General features: G+C 45.2%; 1 protein-coding gene across 1 annotated transcript in view; it reads right to left on the reverse strand.

Annotated features, from left to right (window-relative positions):
• Positions 1 to 632: 632 nt before the first annotated feature.
• LOC308352115 (contactin-associated protein-like 3) overlaps positions 633 to 21,889 on the reverse strand; it is a gene marked incomplete at both ends in the record, with an annotated part of 187,029 nt that continues 165,772 nt past the window's right edge. Inside the window, 7 exons of the mRNA XM_080818171.1 lie at positions 633 to 826; positions 4,816 to 4,887; positions 5,111 to 5,341; positions 17,820 to 17,907; positions 18,710 to 18,843; positions 20,060 to 20,290; positions 20,854 to 21,093. Coding sequence (XP_080674297.1) covers positions 633 to 826; positions 4,816 to 4,887; positions 5,111 to 5,341; positions 17,820 to 17,907; positions 18,710 to 18,843; positions 20,060 to 20,290; positions 20,854 to 21,093 — 1,190 coding nt within the window. The remainder of the gene's footprint in view (positions 827 to 4,815; positions 4,888 to 5,110; positions 5,342 to 17,819; positions 17,908 to 18,709; positions 18,844 to 20,059; positions 20,291 to 20,853; positions 21,094 to 21,889) is intronic.

The following is a 21,889-nucleotide window of genomic DNA, read 5'->3' on the forward strand; positions in this document are numbered from 1 at the left end:
TACTACAATTTCATAGCTGACATTCAATATTCATTTCATCACTAAAAATGTATGCAAACTGACTTAAAAGAGACAAATCATAAAAACAATTGGCCAAAAAAAATGTTTTTTTCTAGGTTGCTAGTGCATTTTTGGCCCATGGGCTCTGGTTCACACGAAGATAGAAACGCACTCCAAGACCGGCGGAGAAGCACTTCCCAGCTTCGAAGCATCCACAGGTGATCGATAAAGGAGGCAAAACACAGATTTCCACGCAACACACAACACTAGGGTCCAACTTTGACTTTTATAAACTTCCGGGTCTCATTTTTAAGAGAGTAGGACCAGAGCTCACATCCTTGTTCTCACTTCAAACCGAAAGTCATTATGCAAACCACGTGTGAATTTTCGACGATCGGGCCCGACAGTCAGACCCACCGCACAGGGGTAAACGGGCCCAGCCGAGTCCTTCTACACACACCGGTCATGAGGCAGCACGGAGCAGAGCCTCCCAGGACCGCACGCGAGCAAGCTGACGGTGCTGCAGGACGGCCACCTGTCTAGGGGGCGGGGGGGGGGGCTTCATCCGCTGGGAGCCCCCCGCTTAGCGAGAAAGTCCATCACCAGAGCCCGAAGTGAGGCGCCGCTGCCCTTCAGAAGAAGCACTCTCTCTGGCTCTCACCGACCGAGCTTTGCACGTTGACCTCACTCTTCAGAGCCGTCTCAGCGCCGTCTCCAGCCGGGGGGACAGCTGACTCGGTTTTTTGGTACAACCGTCTCTGCTGATAAACGCGAGCAGCTACGGCGGTGAGACAGAGCACGACAAACGCCACCACCGCGATCACACCTGGTGAGAGAAGGGGGAGGCGCAGTCAGAACACAGACCTGCAACGTGCGGGACTCACGCAGCTGAGAGCAAGCTCATGCACATCACACGCGCATCGTCGGGAAAGTGGGCACCGGCCTCCTGGAACACTGAGTTTACTTCTACGTCCGCAAGTCCTTTGGATCCAGCAGTTTTATGCCTTTAGGCTAAAGATCTAGTGGCCTGGCTTTCGCTTGGTGCCCTCCTGTTAAAATTCAGAACCACAGCGTGGCCTCTAGGTCATGCCCCCACTGCATGCTCACAAGCGAGCACGTTTTCATTATTTTAAAAGGATGGAGTGTATGGACTTGTCACAGAGCAACTAAACGCTCATGCGCAAGTACGTTAAAAAGATCTGCTGCGGACGTTGTGCAGATTTACAGCTCTGTGGTGAGGGCACCAGTTCCTCCTATGAGACTAGAAGAGTCTTACGTGATCTCTGCTGCTGGGGGCCAAGCCCTGTGCGTGACCCCCTTCGGGTGCTTGTGTGTAGGGCCTGTGGCTTGTTTTTAACCAATGAAAACAACAGAGGTGATGTGCTGTGCCTTGGTTGTGCAACTCAGGTATGTGAGACGGTAGCACCTGTCTTACAGGACCGTGCCTCTTCCTGCAGGCGGTAAGGGGGCAGGCAGTCATGGCGGGAGTCCATATGGGAATCCCTACATGGTATCGAACTGCAGGCAGCCTCTAGGTGCTAAGGGCAGCCGGCAACAATTGAGAAGCTCTCGGCCCTACAGCTACAAGACTCTGGATGCTGTCGACACCCATGCGGAGAAGGAAGTGGATGCTTCTCCAGAGGGGTCTCCAGACGAGACCTCAACGCCGGCTGACGCCTTAACTGCAGGCTTCTGTGACACTGAGCAGAGGACCCAGCTAAGCTCTGCCCAGACTCCTGACCCACAGAAACCCGGACATACTAAAAGGGAGTGGGTTAAGCTCTACATGGGTGGTGATCTGTCAGGCAGCAGTAGATAACCGATATACCACTGTATTAAAAATTTGTAGAAAGAGAGACAATGTTCAGGGACAGGGAAAGTAGATTATTTGACATCTTTTGCTGGTAATGCTTTAAGTTCTGATGTGTTAGTTGTGTCACTGCTTCTCAACCTTGGCTGCACGGCAGACGATAGCTCAGAATCTTTGGTGGGAGGCTTGGACACCAATATTGTTTTAGAAGTTCCTCTGATTTTTTTTCAAGGGCTGCCAGTGTTGGGACGGTCTGATGAGGCCTAGAGGGGTTTGCTCAAGCTGCCATATTCATTAAAGAATGAGTGTTAATCCATACCCAAACAGGGAGGTACCAAAACAGCATTCATCAGCCAAACACTTTTAAGATGACTGACACAGGCATTGATACTGCAATTAGCAAATGTTAGAAAATGCATTACTGTTTAGTTACGTGAATCCAAATTCGTGTTGTTAAATGAAGATTCTTCACTATGCTCTGGGACAGAGATAAGAGCATAATGGAGCCCAACAGACTCGCAGCTCGGTGAGTGACTTCAGTCACAGGGATTCCTGAGCAGATGCTCAGAACCTCTGGAAAGGTGCTTAATAGTAACAAGTACAATAGTCATCACGTTCACTACAACTTGCACCTCACCTGACAACAAACAGTTGTCGCCTTAATTACTCTTAAGTTTTGTTACAGGACTTCGCTTTGAAGAGCTACATTGTATCCAATTTTAGTGTCAGGGACAGGAACTCAGTAACGGTGGTCAGGCCACTTGATTATCCAGTCACTGTCACCGTTACCCTCAAACACCCACGATGTTATTATGTATGTAACTGAGTACTAGTTTGTTCGTTCTGTGAGACTTGGTAGGGTCCTAGAGCAACCTCTGTCTTCATCCGCTCTCTGAAGAGACTGAGATGATGTGACTGATGCATCCGATGCCTTCCATACCTTCCTTTCAGCAATCCCAGTGTGAATGCGTTTGTGACAAGCACTTAGGTCTGTCTGCCTCTCCGTCCATCTACACATCTGTGTCCTTCTCTGCCTGCCCATCGACCCGATGGATCCCTTGGCAAGAAACGCTCCATGAGCTCCAGTGTACCAGGTGTGACATGATTTAGGTTAATTCTCCTTCCTGTATTATTCCCTTTGTTTGCAAGAGGAGAGGGGAGGGAGCGCAGCATGTGGAGAAACCCACCCGCCGGGGTGGTTCTTTAACCGGACTAAGTACTTTACACGTGGTACGGTCTGTGGTCATTCGGACACGGGGCTGAGGAGTCCACCCAGGACTCCGCACTGCAGCTCAATATACTTGGCAGCTGACACACCACGCCGCAGCCAGCCACCGCACAGGTTGAAGGCAGAGCCAAGTGAGTTGCAGGGGCCTGTCACCTGAGTTGTTGCCTCCCTCACACCCGTGTGCTCCGATTCTCCCTCCCATCTATCAGGAGCCAAGCAAGATTTCTGAGGGGAATAATATTGGTGCAACTTATTTACTTTGTATGACTTGCCAGTGTTATTTAACTAAAGGCGATAAAGCTCCAAAGACCACATCTTCTGTTCTAGCACCAACCTGACTACCATCGTTGCTCTCTCTACACATGGCACACATGGCACCAACCATGACATTTCGCATGTTTGGACTTTGATTCCTATTTCAAAAACATGAATCACATTGAAGTCGATTTATTTTATACTGAAGTCTTCTCATTCAAAATAAATTAGAACAGTTCATGATTAAGACTTGATTTATATTTTAACACAAAAGTATCCCTTTTAGGTGTATATTATAAATAACATACATGTTTCTTTGTTCCTGGAGTTGTGAAATCAGAAGATCCTATACCTCATTCATTAGAAAAACAGAAGTGGTTAAGATGGGAGTGGGCAAGTTCACATTCTTACACAGATTTGGTCAGCACTTGAAAATGTCTGAGTACCTTCCTAATAGTCTGGAGAAAACTGGCATCTTGATGAACAGAAACCCAGTGGGCAGATGCAGTCTGGTCTGCCTGAGAAGTGGACACCCACCTGCGTCCCCCAGCTTGGGGACGACCTCCCTTATCTGGAATAGCCGTGGGACGGAGAGCAGCTCGCTCCCTCCTAGCCGGTAGAGTTTGCAACGGACACATTCCAGTAGTCCAAGAAAATAAATGTAAGCGTTCCCTGAGTCATAAGGAGGAGACTTGAATATTCATTTTTTAAAGCAGGCCTAAATAAATTCTGTTTCAGAGAATACAGTGGGAGATGTTTAAGATGGAACTACTTGTACCTCTTCAAATATATGTAAGTACATAGAAAATATAGATATACATTATATGTGAATATATATTTAAATACATATATGGTTTATCTATAGGACTTTGCTTTAAAGAGCTGTGTTATATCCGGTTTTACCGTCACATGTATAGAATACATGTGACACTGAACATGTATATGTAGTACAAATACATGTCAATAGTTACATTTAGAAATATAAATAAATATATATATAAATCTAAGATAAGAATGACACCAGGAATCAGTTCCGTATATTTATGTTTAGAAAAATCTTTAGGTTTTCTATCTTTATGTTTATGAAAATGACAATTTGCATAGTTTAGGTGGTTCTAAACTCACTTAATGCTTTACTTGTAATATTATTTTTAAAAGTTTTGGGCGAATGGACTGAGAGGTCCGTGGCTATTTCGGTTCAAAGAAGTAAAGGTGAATATGTCATATACGTACATGTGTATATATGATCTCCTGAGAGATATGAATGGGTATTTTCAAATGAAAAACCTTATTACTCTGTAGTTTGGCAACTATCCTTTAAAGAGCGTCTCCGCGCAACCATGCGTTCCCCCTACTCAGCCCCACTCAGCCCCGGCAGAGGCCGACACGGGGACAAGCCCGTGAAGAACGCCCGCAAAGGGGTGTCCTGCCGTTGACCTCGGCCCTCAGCTCGGACCCCGGACACGGGTTTTGCCCGCGGTGACAGCAGCGCCGAGGCCCGGGTCGTTCACAGCCCTGTTACCTCCGATGACGGCAGGGCCACTTCTGTCAGCGCTGACTAAGGGCTCTCCCCCGTCTGTCGGTCCAGAACCACCTACAGCAGAGAAAGGGAGAAGGACAGAGGCCGAGGGAGGAGGACTTTGGCGACATCCGCAAACGTCCGACAGGAGAGCAGAGCCCCGCGGGGCGGGAAGGAGCAGGAAACCCAGACCAGAGCAGGGCCAGGTGACCCCACCGAGGGCCTGGGCAGCCCCGGGGTGCAGACGGGGTGGGGGACCGCGGGCGGCGAGCGCGACCGCGGGCGGAGGGGCACGTACCTGCGCCACCTGCGAGCGGGCGGGTGGCCTCCCGCGCCGGGGCTCCGAGCCCCGCGGACTCCGCGCACCGGGACGCGGCGGCCACGTGTCCGCGCACGGTGACCGCGACGGGGCCGCCGGGGCGCAGCGCAGCCTTGAGCGGAGCGGCGGGGCCGAAGCGCACGGCCGACAGGCAGCCGGTGAAGCCGCGCGCGCCGGCCCGCAGCGTGTCCGGGTCCGCGCCGGGGGGCTCTGCGGGCAGACAAGCGGGGCACGCGTTAGGGCGCGGGGGGCGCAGGCCTGGCCCGCGTCTGCGGGGCCGCCACCAACCGACCCGCCCTCCGAACCGTCGGCCCTTCCTTCCGTAGGGCAAGACAGGCAGGGCCGTCCCTGCGGCCCCCGCTAGTGACCGGCGGGCGCCAGCTCTGCGCGCGGACAGGCCGAGGCGACCCCGGGTGCAGTCCCGCCCAACAAAGGACCCCGCCCTCTGCCGTTGGGTTTCAGAGATCACGGCAGGATTTTGTAACACGATCTGTGGCCGGTAATCGAGGCGGTCACAGTGAAATGTCACCTGCGCGTCACCTGCGCGTGGGGACCACAGTGCTCTGGGAATCCCTGGGGCGTTCTAACCTCCCCATTTACACTTGACTCTGGCCCGGCTCTCAGCCCCACAGGGGCCCAGCCCCAGCCGCAGCCGCCCCCGGGGAACCCCACCTCCCGCGGCCTTTCCCGCGTCACAGCGGTGGGCTCTGTCTCCTTCCCGTACGTCTGGGCTGGCGCCCCGTCCTAGCCCCCGACCCGGCTCGGATCTGACCGAGGTGGGTTAGCGGGAGAAGGGCCGCGACGGACCCACGAGGGCAGAGCGCCAATCCCTTCACCTCGGGGACGATGAGCTCCTACCCTGCACTTGCTCAGTGCGCCCCAAATCTGACCGGGCCCAGTTCCGCGCAGGCTTCAGACGTGTCATGGATGCGCAGGGAAGGCGCCTCAGTGTGGGGACCCGGGGCATCTGCGTCTGACCCCCTCCCTGCTTCAGTGTGTCCACTAGTCGGGTGACATCTCCTACCAACCATACACAGCAACCGAGAATTCACCCGGTGCCCTCCGCAGGCCGGACACCATGGGGGGGGTCATTTGCAGAGGTGAGAATTTAATGCTCGCAATGTCATGCCGCGAGTGTTTTTATTCCTGCTGGAGGCCAGTTCACATTAGACTTCAGAAATGTCTGAATGTCTCTCACGTGGGGCGACCTGGACCCAGGCTGGTCACAGGAACCCCCTTTTCAACAGGATATTCTCTCTATCCTGCCAGTGGCTTTTGGACATGTTTGTAATTGCTCGCATTAAGGGATGGGTAAATGGGGATCGTTACACTATATTTAGAATGAATGCTCTACCTTCTCTAGAATATATGTGCGGCTCTACAAGTGTTTTTGGTTAGTGTGATAGCGGGCCTTTAAGTTGAACCTGAGAATCTCAGCTGTGATCCGTCCCTCTTGATGTTGTGGATACACTCTTAGGGGTAGTGTTTGCTTCTTTTGAGTTTTCGAGGGGTACTCTAAGTGCTATGTAAAAGACCTCTAAAAGCAACTACAATGAGGGGCATGTTTACACTGTTACAATCCTAATAAACAACTCTCTGAAACACACAGCTCTCTTGGCCAGCCTGATCATGAGGCGTCAAGGAGGCTTATGTATGATGAATTCCAGGTAGATTCTTACAGTGAAGTAAGCCAGCTGGAGACAACTCAGTTGAACGATCACTTTAGATTAAAGAGCTCTTCTGGGGCACCCAGGTGGCTCCGTCGGTTAAGGGTCGGCCTTTGGCTCAGGTCAGGATCTAGGGGTCCTGGGGTTGAGCCCCTTCGTGCCCCCTGCTCTGCGGGGAGTCTGCTCTTCCCTCTCCAACTGACCTCCCCCCATCCCCAGCCCTTATGCACACTCTCTTTCCCTCAAATAAAAAATAAATTAAAAAAATTAAAAATAGAGTTCTTTAAAGGCCACTTTTTTTTGCATTCAGACAACATATATTCCATAAAGAAAGGTATCCTTGCTTGAATATACTTCAAAGAATGTCAAGAAGAACTAAAACAGGAAAACGCTGTGATAGTAACATAGGACTGCCACAACGCTACAATACTAAAAACAAAAACAAAACACCACAGGCCAATTAAAAGTCCCAGCCGCTGAGCCAAAAGAGGAACCGGACAACACTCGCTTTCCTGGTCAAAGTCTGACACGAGCGCTACCAGGCTAGGGTCACAGAATCAATCCTGGGCAGACATGCATCTTACTCACTAATTGGACTAACTTTGTGAAATTCATTTTAAAGATAAATTTTAAAATGTCTACAGGCAGTGCTATTATTCAAGAAAGGAACGCCGGTAGAACGCTGTATTGCAATCAAGAACTTGTACTTGACATTTATACATACTTGATTGTGGGTATGGGCATGTGTGGGTGGGCTTGTGTGCCCCCCTAGCCTGTTATTAACCCCACAGCGGTAGCCATGACTTTGTATGCATACAGGGTACCAAGATACATGCAACTTTACTGCTCACTGCTTCCTGCTGCCTTCATATTTTCCATCCTGAGGTCATGCTTGTGATTCTTTTTTTTTTTTTTTTAAAGATTATTTATTTATTTATTTGACAGACAGAGATCACAAGTAGGCAGAGAGGCAGGCAGAGAAAGAGGAGGAAGCAGGCTCCCTGCGGAGCAGAGAGCCCAATGCGGGGCTCGATCCCAGGACCCTGGGATCATGACCTGAGCCAAAGGCAGAGGCTTTAACCCACTGAGCCACCCAGGCGCCCCATTGTGATTCGTTTTTTGACTGGAATAATTCTCTAGTATTTTCCTCAGATGGGAGGCACGGTCCATATTTAATCTCTATCCTTCCTTGTTACCCAAAATATCTTTTTTTAACCTTGTCAAATACATTATATATTAGATGCTTGCATTGTGGCTCATTCCTCAGCCATACCAACGATAATCCACATCATTTTCTTATCCCGCTGTAACAAATGAGAAGTTAGATGCTGATGCCACAATCATTATTTTTTCATTGTAGTAACTTCCGTGTGGTAAGTTTGGAGGATTTTTCTCTGTGGGTTTTGCAATTCGGAAATTTTCCCAGTTGTACGTCTTTTCTCAACGGAATTGATGCGTTCTTTCAATCTGCATCTCCAGTTTTCCTTTAGCTCAGAGATTTTTTTTTTCATGCATAATTACTGTCTTTGCTTCCAGTTCTGTTTCTGCATCTCTAATTATTCCTGTTAGGTTTTCTCTTATTTTCCCTTCTAATTTCTCTCTCTTAATCTTTTTTTCTCTGCGGTTTGAGATAGCCCATCTCTATAATATTCCAGACCACTGTCTAGTGATAACCAGTGATGATTCTCTCCTTCAGATAACCCTGTGAAATCATGAAAATCCGTATTTACTTTAACCCCTAGAGTTGGTGTGACTTTTTCAAGCGTCCTTGAGTGCCAAGTCTCATCGAGGTTGTGTTCTGTCTTCTTTAATGGCTCTATTTTGATGTGGGAATTGTACTTTTGTCTTCGGTCCTCCTCCCCATCTTCTTAGGGGTGACATCATCTTTTTAGCTGTTGATCTATCATTCTGCTAGTGAGAACTCCGTGGCTGAGGATCTTAGACGGTATGGGGGTCCTGGCAAGCTAGAGGCTGCATCTTTTCTGCCCCATACCCGGCAGCGGACCTGCAGGCTCATGATCTGGCCCCACACAGAATGTAGGAAGAAGTCTCTCTCCCTAACCATGGCAGAAGGAACGTGGCCCAACCATCCAGCCCATCCCCTGCTCCATGAGGGGCACTGAGGATAGGTATAACCAGGCTTAGCAATGCTGACCTTCCCTCCGGAAGTCAAACTTTTTTTTAAATTCTAGATAAATGACATAATTAGAAAACGAGTCCGTCTTTCCAACAATTCCGAGCCAGGGGGCCCTGATTTTCAGAGTGAGAAAGAGGTGGATGAATTATTCCTTCCTCCCCAAAACACACGCCCACCGAGCACCAGCCTCCGCCAGCGCTTGCAGCTAGCACCAGAGAAGAAATCAGGGGTGATCTGGGACCCGATGTGCCCAGATCGAGCAATGCCAGTAGGCACTTCCTGGAGCACTAGTCCTTACTATATAATACAGACTCTTCATGTAATGACACGTAGGCAGTCTCCGCCACTCTTTCACCCAACAAGGTGATCACATCAGAACTCCACGCAATTGCTGCTCTTAGTTCCTCCGTCTTCTTCACAACTGTGCAGCCCGTCCTGATGTGGCTCTGCCCACTTCGGCAGTCCTGAACCCTGAGCCCTTCCACTTCCCTCCCCGCCTCCCATCACACCCTGTTCTTGAACACGCTCATTCACACTTCAGAATAGACACCCAGTTACGACTCACCACTCACCTCTCCCGGCTGCGTGTGCAGAAGAGGCATCGGCAAAAGAAATTAATCTCTAATAGTTTTTTAATATTATTATTGAGATATAATTCACATACCATAAGACTGACCCTTTTAAGGTATGCAATTCAGGGGGATTTTGTACATTTACACAGTTGTAAAACCATTACCAGTATTCACTCGCAGAATCTTTCTATCTCTCCTAAAGAAACCCAGTACACATTAGATTCCACTTCCCATTCCTACCCCTCTCAGCCCTGGGCAAACCTAAATTTTCTGTTTCTATGATTTGCCTATTCTGGACATTTCATACAAAATAAGTCATACCATAAGTGACTTTCGGTATTTATCCTCATTTATTTAGCATCATGTTTTCACCCATTTGTAGCCTGTGTTGCTACTTCATTACATTTTATGGCCAATATTTCACTTTTGTTTGTGGCATACAGTGAAACACTGGCACAAAACGTAACGCTGTATCACCTCGTCGATAGTCACTGGGGTTATTCCCATGCTGAGTTATTAGTGGAGAACACAGCTATGGGGATTTGCGTACACCTTTCATGTCTGAACATATGTTTTCAGTTCTCCTCGGTATATACCTAGGAGTGGTCCTATGGTAACTCCGTGTTTAACTTCCAGATAAACTGCCAAACTGGTTTTCCATGGTGGCCACACATTTTACGTTCCCATCACCAATGCACAAGCGCTCAAATTCCTCCACCTCCTCCACTTGTTACGGTTTTTTAGTGATATCTTGTGGTTTAAATTTGCATTCCCTTGCGGGCTAATAATCTCGAGCATCTTTTCATATTGGTCTTTGGTAAATCTTCTTCAAAGAAATGTCTTTGATTTTGGCCTTTGACCAGATCTTTTGACCATTTTTAAATTGGGTCATTTGTCTTTTTGTTTGGTTGTGAAAGCTCTGTATACACTCTGCACAAAAATGTCTTATGAAGCTGGAGCAAACAATCCTAAAATTTATATGGAATCAGAAGAGACCCTGAATTGTTAAAGAAATGTTGAAAAAGAAAAACAAAACTGGGGGCATCATGTTGCCTGATTTCAAGCTTTACTACAAAGCTGTGATCACCAAGACAGCATGGTACTGGCATAAAAACAGGCACATAGACCAGTGGAACAGAGTAGAGAGCCCAGATATGGACTCTCAACTTTATGGTCAAATATTCTCCAACAAAGCAGGAACAAATATACAGTGGAAAAAAGACAGTCTCTTCGATAAATGGTGCTGGGACAATTGGACATCTATGTGTAGAAGAATGAAACTTGACCATTCTCTTACACCATACACAAAGGTAAACTCAAAATGGATAAAAGACCTCAAAGTAAGGCAGGAATCCATCAGAATCCTAGAGGAGAACATAGGCAGTAACCTCTTCAACATCAGCCACAACAACTTCTTTCAAGATATGTCTCCAAAGGCAAAGGAAACAAAAACAAAAATGAATTTTGGGGACTTCATCAAGATCAAAACTTCTGCTCAGCAAAGGAAACAGTCAACAAAACAAAGAGGCAACCCACGGAATGGGAGAAGATATTTGCAAATGACACTACAGACTAAAGGTTGATATCCAGGATCTATAAAGAACTTCTCAAACTCAACACACACAAAACAGACAATCATATCAAAAAATGGGCAGGAGATATGAACAGACACTTCTCCAATGAAGACATACAAATGGCTATCAGACACATGAAAAAATGTTCATCATCACTAGCCATCAGGGAGATTCAAATCAAAACCACATTGGGATACCAACTTACACCAGTTAGAATGACCAAAATTAGCAAGACAGGAAACAATGTGTGTTGGAGAGGATGTGGAGAAAGGGGAACCTTCTTACACTGTTGGTGGGAATGTAAGTTGGTGCAGCCACTTTGGAAAACAGTGTGGAGATTCCTTAAGAAATTAAAAATAGAGCCTCTCTATGACCCTGCAATTGCACTACTGGGTATTTACCCCAAAGATACAGATGGAGTGAAAAGAAGGGCCATCTGTACCCCAATGTTCATAGCAGCAATGGCCACGGTTGCCAAACTGTGGAAAGAACCAAGATGCCCTTCAACAGACAAATGGATAAGGACGATGTGGTCCACATACACTATGGAGTATTATGCCTCCATCAGAAAGGAGGAATACCCAACTTTTGTATCAACATGGACAGGACTAGAAGAGATTATGCTGAGTGAAATAAGTCAAGCAGAGAGAGTCAATCATCCTATGGTTTCACTTACTTGTGGAGCATAAGGAATAACACAGAGGACATGGGGAGATGGAGAGAAGGGAGTTGGGGGAAATTGGGGGGGGGAGATGAACCATGAGAGACTGTGGACTCTGAAAAACAAACTGAGGGTTTTGGAGGGGCTGGGGGTGGGAGGTTGGGGGAGCCAGGTGGTGGGTATTATGGAGGGCATGTATTGCATGGAGCACTGGGTGTGGTACATAAACATTGAATTCTGGTACACTGAAAAGAAATAAAAAATAAATAAATAAAATGTTATTTGTAAAAAAAAAATTCTTATGAGATGCCCGACTTGTGAATGTTTAACCTCATTTTGTGGATTGCCTTTTTACTTTTTTAGTAGTGTCTTTTGAATGACTAAGGTTCTAATTTTGAGGAAGTCTGACATATATTTTCCTCTTTCTGTTTGTGCTTTTAATAAACGATGATCTAACCCAAGGCTTTTGGGAAGCCTTCTCTAAGAAACCAGTGCCTAAGCCAAGGTCACAAAAATGCACAACCATAGTTTGGTCTAAGAGTTTTATAAATGTAGCTCCTACCTGGAGGAGTATCATTCATTTTGAGTTAATTTTTCTAAATGGTGTGAGGTAGGGTCAAGGTCACTTTTTTAACCTGTTGGCTCTGTCCCATTTGTTTAAGACACGAGTCTTCCTCCCCTGGATGGGCCCAGCAACCATGTCTACTGTCAACTGATGATAAATAGTTTGACTTCTCGACTCTCATCTACTCCGTTGGTCAATATGTTTGTCCTCATGCCAACAGCACACAGTTTTGACACCATGGCTTTGTACCAAGTCTTAAAATCCAAGGTGAGAACTCCAGCTTCACTTTTCTTTTCAACATGGTTTCGGCTAATTGGAGTCCCTCACATTTCCGTATGCATTTGGGATCGACTTGTCAATTGGACTTGGATTGGAATTGTATTGAACCTGTAGATCAATTTGGGGAGCCCCACCACTTAGCAACGTTAACACTTCCGGTCCACGAACACGGATGTCTTTCCGTTCCCGTGAATCTTCCATAATTCCTTCCAGCAGTGTTTCATAGTTTCCAGCGTAGGCGTCTCACACCTCTTCTGTTCAAGTTATTCCAAGGTATTTTATTCTTTCTGATGCTACTTTAAGTGGGATTTACATTTTGGTCTTCATTTCATTTTTGTATTATTCATTGCTAGTATAAAAATACAATAAATTTCTGTATGTTGATCTTATATCCTTGCTCCAACTGTGTACTATCTCCATTAGCTTTTTCCATGGATTCCTTACAAGATCCCATTCCCTACAAATAGAGTTAGTTTTACTTCTTCCTTTTTATTCTGGGTACTTTTTACTCTTTTGTTCTTGCCTTGTAGCCCTCACTCAAACCTGTACTACAATCCTGAAGGAAGGTGGTGAGAGTAGACATCCTTATCTTATTCCTGATCTTAGGGAAAGATTTCCATTATTTTCCATTAAGTGTAATGTCAGACATGGAATTTTGTTTTGTTTTGTTTTGTTTTTATTTGACAGACAGAGATCACAAGTAGGCAGAGAGGCAGCCAGAGAGAGAGGAGGAAGCAGGGTCCCCGATGAGCAGAGAGCCCCATGCAGGGCTCGATCTCAGGACTCTGGAATCATGACGTAAGCCGAAGGCAGAGGCTTAACCCACTGAGCCACCCAGGTGCCCAGGCATGGAGTTTTTGTAGCTGTCTTTTTTCATGCGAGGAGGTTTCTTTCTAATCCTACTTTGTTTTTGTTTTTTTGGTTTTTTTTTTAATGAAAGCACAGTGGATTTTTTTCAAATGCTGTTTCTGTGCCTATTGAGGCAACCACGTGGTTTTTGTCCTTTATTCTATTAATATGCTGTTTTACATTGATTGTTTTTATCTGCTGACCCAACCTTAAATTCCTAGGATAAATCTTATCTGGTCATGTATAACAATTTGTTTGTGTTACTGGATTAGATTTTACCGGATTCGATTTGGTAATATTTTGTTGAGGATCTTTGCATTTGTATTCACATTGCTAAAATTATATAAACTTTTTGTCTTCCACCCTATGACTTTCCTTCCAAATGAGATAAATTCTTAGGCAGAGCAGAGCAAAGACAAAACATACATCACAGAAGTCAATGGAGTTTTTAATATCCAAACTGTAGTCTGTCCATGAAGGCATCAGTAAGTAACTCCCACATTATTTATAACCCGATTCTCATATATGGAGTTCCATTTCAACACAAGATCCTTCCGTGGTTCTTTTCCCCACTAAGGTTATCCGCATGACTGTACGGACTTGAACTACCTTCCACATATTGTACTCTTTCCCAGGAGGAAGGAGAAAGGCACATCATTACTCTGCACCCTTCAAAACAGATTTTCATTTTGGTATTTTGGGGATCTTTGCTGTTGCTGCTCTTTAATACACAAAAGACAAAATCCACAGAATACCATTTACACAAAAGTCTTTAGAGAAATAAAATCTAGTGAAAATGCCAGGACACCTTACTGGGTGTTGTATTTTAAAGCTCTCATACTTCAGGGTTACAGGCCATATCCAAGTCAAGACTAGACAGAAAATTACAAACCTAATGATCTGCACTTAAACTAGGATTTTACTAAAATTATTTTATAGTGACCGGGAGCACTTGACCTGAGTAGTCGTCATTAATAAGACCACTGAAGGGCGGGAAAAGCAAGAGAATCCTGTTAATTTAGAAGATGACCCTGAACCGTTCCTCCCAACACATATTAGGGTAAATAATAATGATGATAAAGGAGATTCGTCATGAACACTATTTTATTCTTCATGTTTCCTACTGTACTGAGAGCACTTTGAGGGCAGATACAATATGTCTTGTTTCTGGGACTCAAAATGCCCAGGGAAGTACAAGTGCACATCAGGGACCCCCAACACTTTTTTACTGAATGGACAGGTTGTTGAGTCGAAGGAGCTAACCAAAAATAAGCGGAGGACAGCCTGACATAGCTCAGGACAACTGTCTTTGGAAAATTAATGGCTCTACACTAGGCAGTCTGTTGGTGTATTTTACTGCAAGTTTACGAAAGGAAGCTCAGCTTATATTTCCCAAATCTGAACACAAAATAGTCATCTTCTCATAGTTACTAACTGCTAAGTAGAAGCTATCCTGAAATAAAGTTACCCAAAACTCGAAAAGTTTTATTAGCCTTTGATCAAGATGCGTACCTCTAGGTACAGATGAGATGAATATTTATAATTTTATTAGACTCAGTTGCTTCAGGCAATAAACTTCATTGCTGAATTTCAACTTTAATTTCTATAGCCCAAGAGAGATGTTTTTTGACTAGACCTTTCTTGAATAGAAACATTAACATCTTCGATTCCGTGCTACTGCTCTCTGCATATGAACTTGCAGTAAAATAAAAGTGTATATGATAAAATGTATTATTCTCCTCCTTTATTAAAATGATTCCCTTTATATAAGGCAGTTTAGTTATTAAATCAGTTTCCATAATCCATGACCTATCTTTTTACAGATAATACATCCAAAGCTAAATTGTCTTTAAAAATGTTTGTCAATTTCACACTTCCTGCTGGCAACTTCCTACCTTGTGCCACAGTCACTTCTGAACCTGCCTCATCTCTCCTGTCAGAGCCGGAGTCACTGAGGGCAGGCAGTGTGTGGTGTGTTCCTTTTGTTCCTTGACCCTATCTGTCCTCCTGGCCGGGAAGCGTGCCCACAGACACCTGCTCCAGCAACAACGGAGGGATGACTCTGCTGGGGGCAGGCAGGACCATCCCTGCAGTCACAGATCGCACCGGCACGTAAGTAAGCTGAGCTCTGAGGCTTGCACACCCCTAAGATGATCTACTCCTCACTCTGTTCAAGCCATGGATGGTAACGGTCAGGCCAGAGAGTGGAGCTCAGCAGCACATAAAAAGGGAGCAAATTCTTTTCTACTTAGATATTAAACATTCTTTTCCACTTGGATTGTATAAAAAATTGTACGCTTCAGCTGACCGCCGAGGATGGCGTTCCATCCCACTGTTCTGTGAAACGCAACGTGGGCTCTGACTGTTTAGGAACTTCATAACCTCTTCCCACTATTGTATACTGTTGCTCTCACGGGTCAAAGCCAGAGGAGGACCTTGTCTCTTGCCACTGTTTTCCCAGTTCTTGTGGGTTTTCTGTACCATGTCACTGTTTTTGGTTTGGTTTGGTTTGGTTTTGGTTTTGGTTTTGGTTTTTAAATTTATTTGACAGAGAAACAGTGGGAGACGGAACACAAGCAGGGGGAGTAGGAGCGGGAGAAACCGGCTTCCCACTGAGCAGAGAGCCAGATGCAGGGCTCGATCCCAGGACCCTGGGATCATGACCTGAGCCGAAGGCAGATGCTTAACGACTCAGCCACCCAGGCAAACCTCCCCCACCCTTTTTTTTTTTTTTTTTTTTTGCCACTGTTCTAAATAGAATTAAAAAAAAAAAAACTTACTGGGTGTTGTATCTAACTCATGAATCACTAAATTCTACACCTGAAATTAATATTACACTGTATGTCAGCCAACTAGAATTTAAATAAAAACTTTTAAAAAAAGAATTTTAAAAATCTACTCATATCACAAAAACATGGATGTCCAGAAATGCCTAGAAAACATACCTGAAGTCGCACATTAGAGACTGAGCTGTTCCCCTCCCTCTCCCATGGGCTGTTTGAGCTACAGACTTCTCCCGGCGCCCGAGGGGAACAACTGTACTCATCTGCACTCCTGCGGCAGCTGCTGGAGGCCCACACGGCACGTGCGGAGGGGGCAGGAACGGCGAGCCTCACCAAAGCCTTTCTGCCGACACATCATGGGGCCCGACTCTTTATCCACACTAAGGCACAGTTAGAAAGCAGGACCACTTTGGCCCAAAGTTGGTATCCATTACACGATGCCAAGACTATGTTTTCACAGCAAAGAACCCTGGGACCCTGCCTCACCGGCTTAAACCGCACCTGTAACTCCCAGGACCCACTCGGAGCTTCCTGTCCCCTCTACCATCTAAACGATGCGCATCTGCGTCTACCATTTACAAGGGCGCGCCGCGATCTGCCCCATTTCCTCTGAAAAATAAGAACTCATCATTTTATTGCCCATCATCTTTTAGAAAAATGTCACCATTTTAACAATTACTATGCTTCTCACCCTATTTTGAACGTGCACTCATGGGCCGTCTCTAAATCTCCAGCGTCTGTGGGATGTTTTATGTGTCAGGGATGGAAGAAATGATCAAAGAATCAAGGTACAAATGGCTGAAAAGGTAGTAAAGAGTCCATGAATTATCTCGGTCCGAACACAGCCAGATGAGTGTCACGTACCAGAGCAGAAATTCTACCCAAGACCACAAGAGGATTTCTCCCAAATAACTTTTTATATCGACAGCACATACAGTTTACAATAGAAACAATCAAAAGGAAAAAATACCTTTCAAACGTTATTTGTATTTCAATCTAATTCTTGGTGACAAGGGGGGAAACAAAGGCAGAGATAATTTGATGCTTGAGTAGTCGAGTTTGCTTTTGCCAGCTCTATGGGGGCGTGGGGGTCTTCAGATCCTGACCTTCCAAGGGTAGCTGGGAGCACTGAACACATCTCAGAGCAGGGCCCGGCCTACCGCCAACACGTACTCACTTGCTCAGAGAAAATGTGAGTCCTTTCTTCTTGTAAATGTAAATCTGTATTTACCATTGGGTGGTTTCTGCATTTGACCCCTGATTAATATACAATTTGTGAACGTGACACCTGCTTTGATTTTGCCTTTCCTCGATTGTTATAAAAATACCAAGTTTCATTCCGCTTGACTGCCAAGCGAGAGGGCACGTGTGCAGACACTTCTCCGGGGTCACCGCGGCTCCCCTAGCAGACAGCCCTCACTGGCGATTACAGGCACACGCGGACAAGAGGGCCGCTTCTACCTTGATTGTCACTTGCTGGGAAACCACGAATGCGACAAGGAGCCTCGTTCAGCCTCATGAACCCTCCCCGAGTTTGCAACCTGACACTTCCGACCCATGTCGGGGTGGGCGTGGGGGACGATGCTCTTTCTGACACTTACCTAAAATTGTCCCCAACATAAGGGATTTGACAGCATTGAATTCTGTCCCTGACGACAGGACGACTTGTCTCCTTGCATTCTGGTTAACCTATTAAATATTCCACGAGAAGCAAACATCAAAATGGCGAGTAATGTTGGTGATAAGAGAATGGGAGTCTGAGGGAGACCAAGGAAAACGGTAAAAACGAGCCATACGTTCGGCTGTCATGAAGGGGAATCGGTTTCATAGCAATTGTTTTAATACCTCGGATTTCACACCACCCCATTGCCTGTTCTTTCCCCTTTATTTGTCTTCATGGTTTAGGGATCTGTCATTGGTACGATCCACAAAGAAATGCAATAAGCTATTTCAAACCTTAAGGCTTTTGCTTATTTCAAACAGAAATTAGTAACACAAACCACAGAAGGTATTACTGGCACAGATTCAATATATAAAGGTTATTCTTCAAAACCCAGTGACAATGAATAATCGAAACATGGAGGCTTTTAAAAAAAGTATTCCCACTTTCAGCAAAATCTTGCTTTTCCCCTTGTGTTAACATTTCTACCGCTTTTGCTCTTTTGTACTCAGATGGAAGTAGGTTCTCATTCTCATCGGAATGTCTCCAGTAATCGCTGGGAGGAACTGGGCAACATTCCCCTATGGAGGAGGACAGCTTGGCATTTTCACGGTCAGATATTACTAAGAACCATGTCAGCCTCTTACTAAACAAACGAATGACTTTGCTGAAGAAAACACTTTGACTACGTTTTCTGTCCCCAGGACTTTCTGGGAAGACGGCTGAACGTGTATCTCTTTTACTAGGATTTATTCTCAATGCCTTGCTGGAGGTCATACACTGAATGCCACAAGTTTGGTTACTCTGGGCTGCTGTGAATCTACCCCTTACCTCTACAGAGACCACCGCCGCTTCTCTGTGAATCGTCACCTGGTGAAGCCGCCCATCGGCAAAGTTTTTAAAACCAAAGTTAAAAACATCAGGTTCTTGGTGCCTGTCCAGCTTATACCTGATCTGCAAACTTCCTAAACAAGACCAAAAAATGACATTTTTACCTAAAATGGAATTTTTTAAAAAATGTCAATACAGGTTCTAAAGCACACTTTGTTTTTATTTATTTCCTATAATTTGACTTTATTGAGCATTTGCTTAAGGACCCCGAGAGTCTCTATTCCTGGAAGAGTGATCATTTATGTGCTATTCCAGGGCCGAATTCAGAATCCGATTACACTATTTTAAAAGTCAAGCCCAAATGGTCTTTTCCCAAGTTCCTTCATTTTCCTTAACAAAAGGAAAAAATTCTAAGTTAAGCATATGGGAACTCGGAGCTAGGCTCGAAGTTAATTATTCATGTGGTATTCATAGTATTAAATGGTAACATCTCAAGCAATATTGCATTAACATTCAGTTTCTATAAGCATCACTTCTTTTAATGTGACTTATTTTAATGCATTTAATGTATTGCTGGCATTTGCATAATGAATTTTTTTTTGCAAGACTAGAATTTTTTTCCTAATGTTTCTGCCATAATCAAGAAACAGAAGAAAGACCAATGATGTGATACAACATCTAAATCTCCTGATGTCCTTCACAGGGATCCCCACAACCCCATAACCCCGTACTGCTTGGGGCAGATCTTCCAGAAAGTAGGTCTCTGCCCTTCCGCTCTCTGAAGCAAGGTTACAGCTTGGTCTAATGCTCCATCTGCAACAGTCTTGGAAAGACTTGGTGGCCATGAGTTGGGAACCTCTCATCCCACGTTTCTTCGTATGTAGATATTGCCATGAATGGCTTCCCACCCACCGATGAGTAAAGAACAATCCTATTCATGTGATGCCTAGGAATAGTGGATTTTAGATAGTTTAATATACTTCTTTACTTTGCTAAGAAGGAGGAGGAAATATTTTCCATGTACAAAGTGAGCTATCTCGTTTCAAAGTGAATTGCAGGACTCATTTATTCACGTACAGAAGGAAAGACTTCCCAGAATAGCAAGAAGCCTCGCGGCACGTGAAATACCTAAAATGATCAAACGTCCACGGGGGAAATGTATCTTAAATGTGATCATGGAAATGTGAGCTTTAGTGATAAACACTTGAGGGTTATCATGAACTAGTGTAACAAGCGTGGCAAGCCACGCAATTGTGTTTCCTTTTCGTAGTTAAACACCCAAAGGGTCCCCCTCCTTGTGGACCTTATTTTCTAATCCAGCCTCCTTGTTCTTGAAGTCTCAGCACTCACCGTTGGGGGCGAGGATCACGGACAGGTACTCCTCGTAGAAGGAGCTCACATAGAGGAGTAAGCTGGGCGTCCCTGTGGTCCGGAAGCTCAGTGTGGCCACTTCTCCAGCCAGCGTCAGACCCTCAGGAAGTAAAGCCGCCAAGGAGCTGGTGTTCTTGCTGGCGGTGCGGTTAGAATGTTCCTGAAAGTTGTAGACAACGGACGAGCCGGTTCCAAAATACGCAGAAGTCTCTGGAATGACACTCATTTTTGTTACATTAATACGAAGTCAAGGCGAGGCTCTTCTCTGCGTGTATTTACACACTATCTCTAACCCTTAGTCTCTCAAGACAGGAAACAAGAATGTCACGCTTTGCTGTCTTTTTTTTTGATTTAGAAATATTTCCGATTAAAAAGATAATCAAGTATGGATAAAAAGATAACTTATCCCCATGTATATTTGCATGACGTCGAACTGAGTAACAGTATTTTATTATGGCCCATAAAATGCTTCATCTCAGAGTTACATAGCATTAAATGCCAAGTGTGAACATATGCTTAGAGCTATTGTCCATCTCAGTGTTGCGTGAATGATGCTGAATCCAACAGAAGTCATCACGAGCTTCTCAAGAACAGAATTATAAATGGACAAATTTGGGAGAGAAACAACTCTCGTTTAGCTGATCACAGAGAACCGCCTTATCCTTTCATAGAGAAAGGGTCAAATGCCAGAAACACAAGGCAAACAGCCAAATGGGGTGCCTCCCTCTCCCCATCCTGCTCCAGGACTTGTCTCCTGCCCAAGGTACACTCACCGCTCTCGCAGAATGGCCCGTCATACGCAGAGAAGGCACAGTCGCAGACGATGCCCCTGGGTCTCTCCCTACATATCCCTCCGTTGTGGCATAGACGTCCGTAGCTACTGCAGTGTCCCGGGCAGCCTGGGTCCACGCCTGGCGTCATCGTGGCCCTTTCTTCCAGGTCCAGGGCCAAGCCGTTCAACCTCAGCGACCGAATGCACCCCAGGAAGCCTCTCTGTCTGGTGGCCGTCCCGCCTACAAGGGAAACAACTACAGCCGTGCCCCGGGTCTCAGTGGTACTTCCACCCCAGGTCCAAATGCGGGCGGACTGATCATGTCAGAAAAGGGACCGGCCGGAAGCTCTACAAACACATGCAATTTTGAAAACCTAGGCTGTTATCACAGACTAAGAATCATCAAACGATATCGAGTAAAACCGCAGACGGAAATATTTTTGAAGTTGAGCTTCGTAAATATTTATTCTAAAAAGTACTTCTTCAAGTTCTATTTAGAAAGATTTGTACATTTTTAAGTCGGTTCCTTCATTAAAAAAAAAAAAAGACCATCTCTCCTTTTTAAAGTTTAAGTGTACAAAAAAAAAAATAAAGTTTAAGTGTACAAACTGTGATGGGCACAATAAAGTTAGATAGTTGAAAATCTTTGCAATATAATATATATTACAAATTCGTAACATGCAAATGTATATACATTGTATGGGGTTAATATGTAATATACATTATCATTTGTAAATGCATTGATCATACATATTTTGTTACATGTTTATTACACACTTGTTATATATAATATAGTATATATATTATATATAATAACAAATTATATCTGTAATACCGTCCTTTCTTAGAAATGCTCCCATTAACAATGCCATGAAAAAGGAATTGAGGAGCGGGCAAAGAAAGAAAGCAGGGTTGACATTAAAACCCAGGCTCGGGGTGCCTGGGTGGCTCAGTGGGTTAAAGCCTCTGCCTTCAGCTCAGGTCATGATCCCAGGATCCTGGGATCGAGCCCCGCATTGGGCTCTCTGCTCAGCGGG

This window comes from Martes martes (assembly GCF_963455335.1).
Source record: "Martes martes genome assembly, chromosome: 11".
Lineage (NCBI taxonomy): Eukaryota > Metazoa > Chordata > Mammalia > Carnivora > Mustelidae > Martes > Martes martes.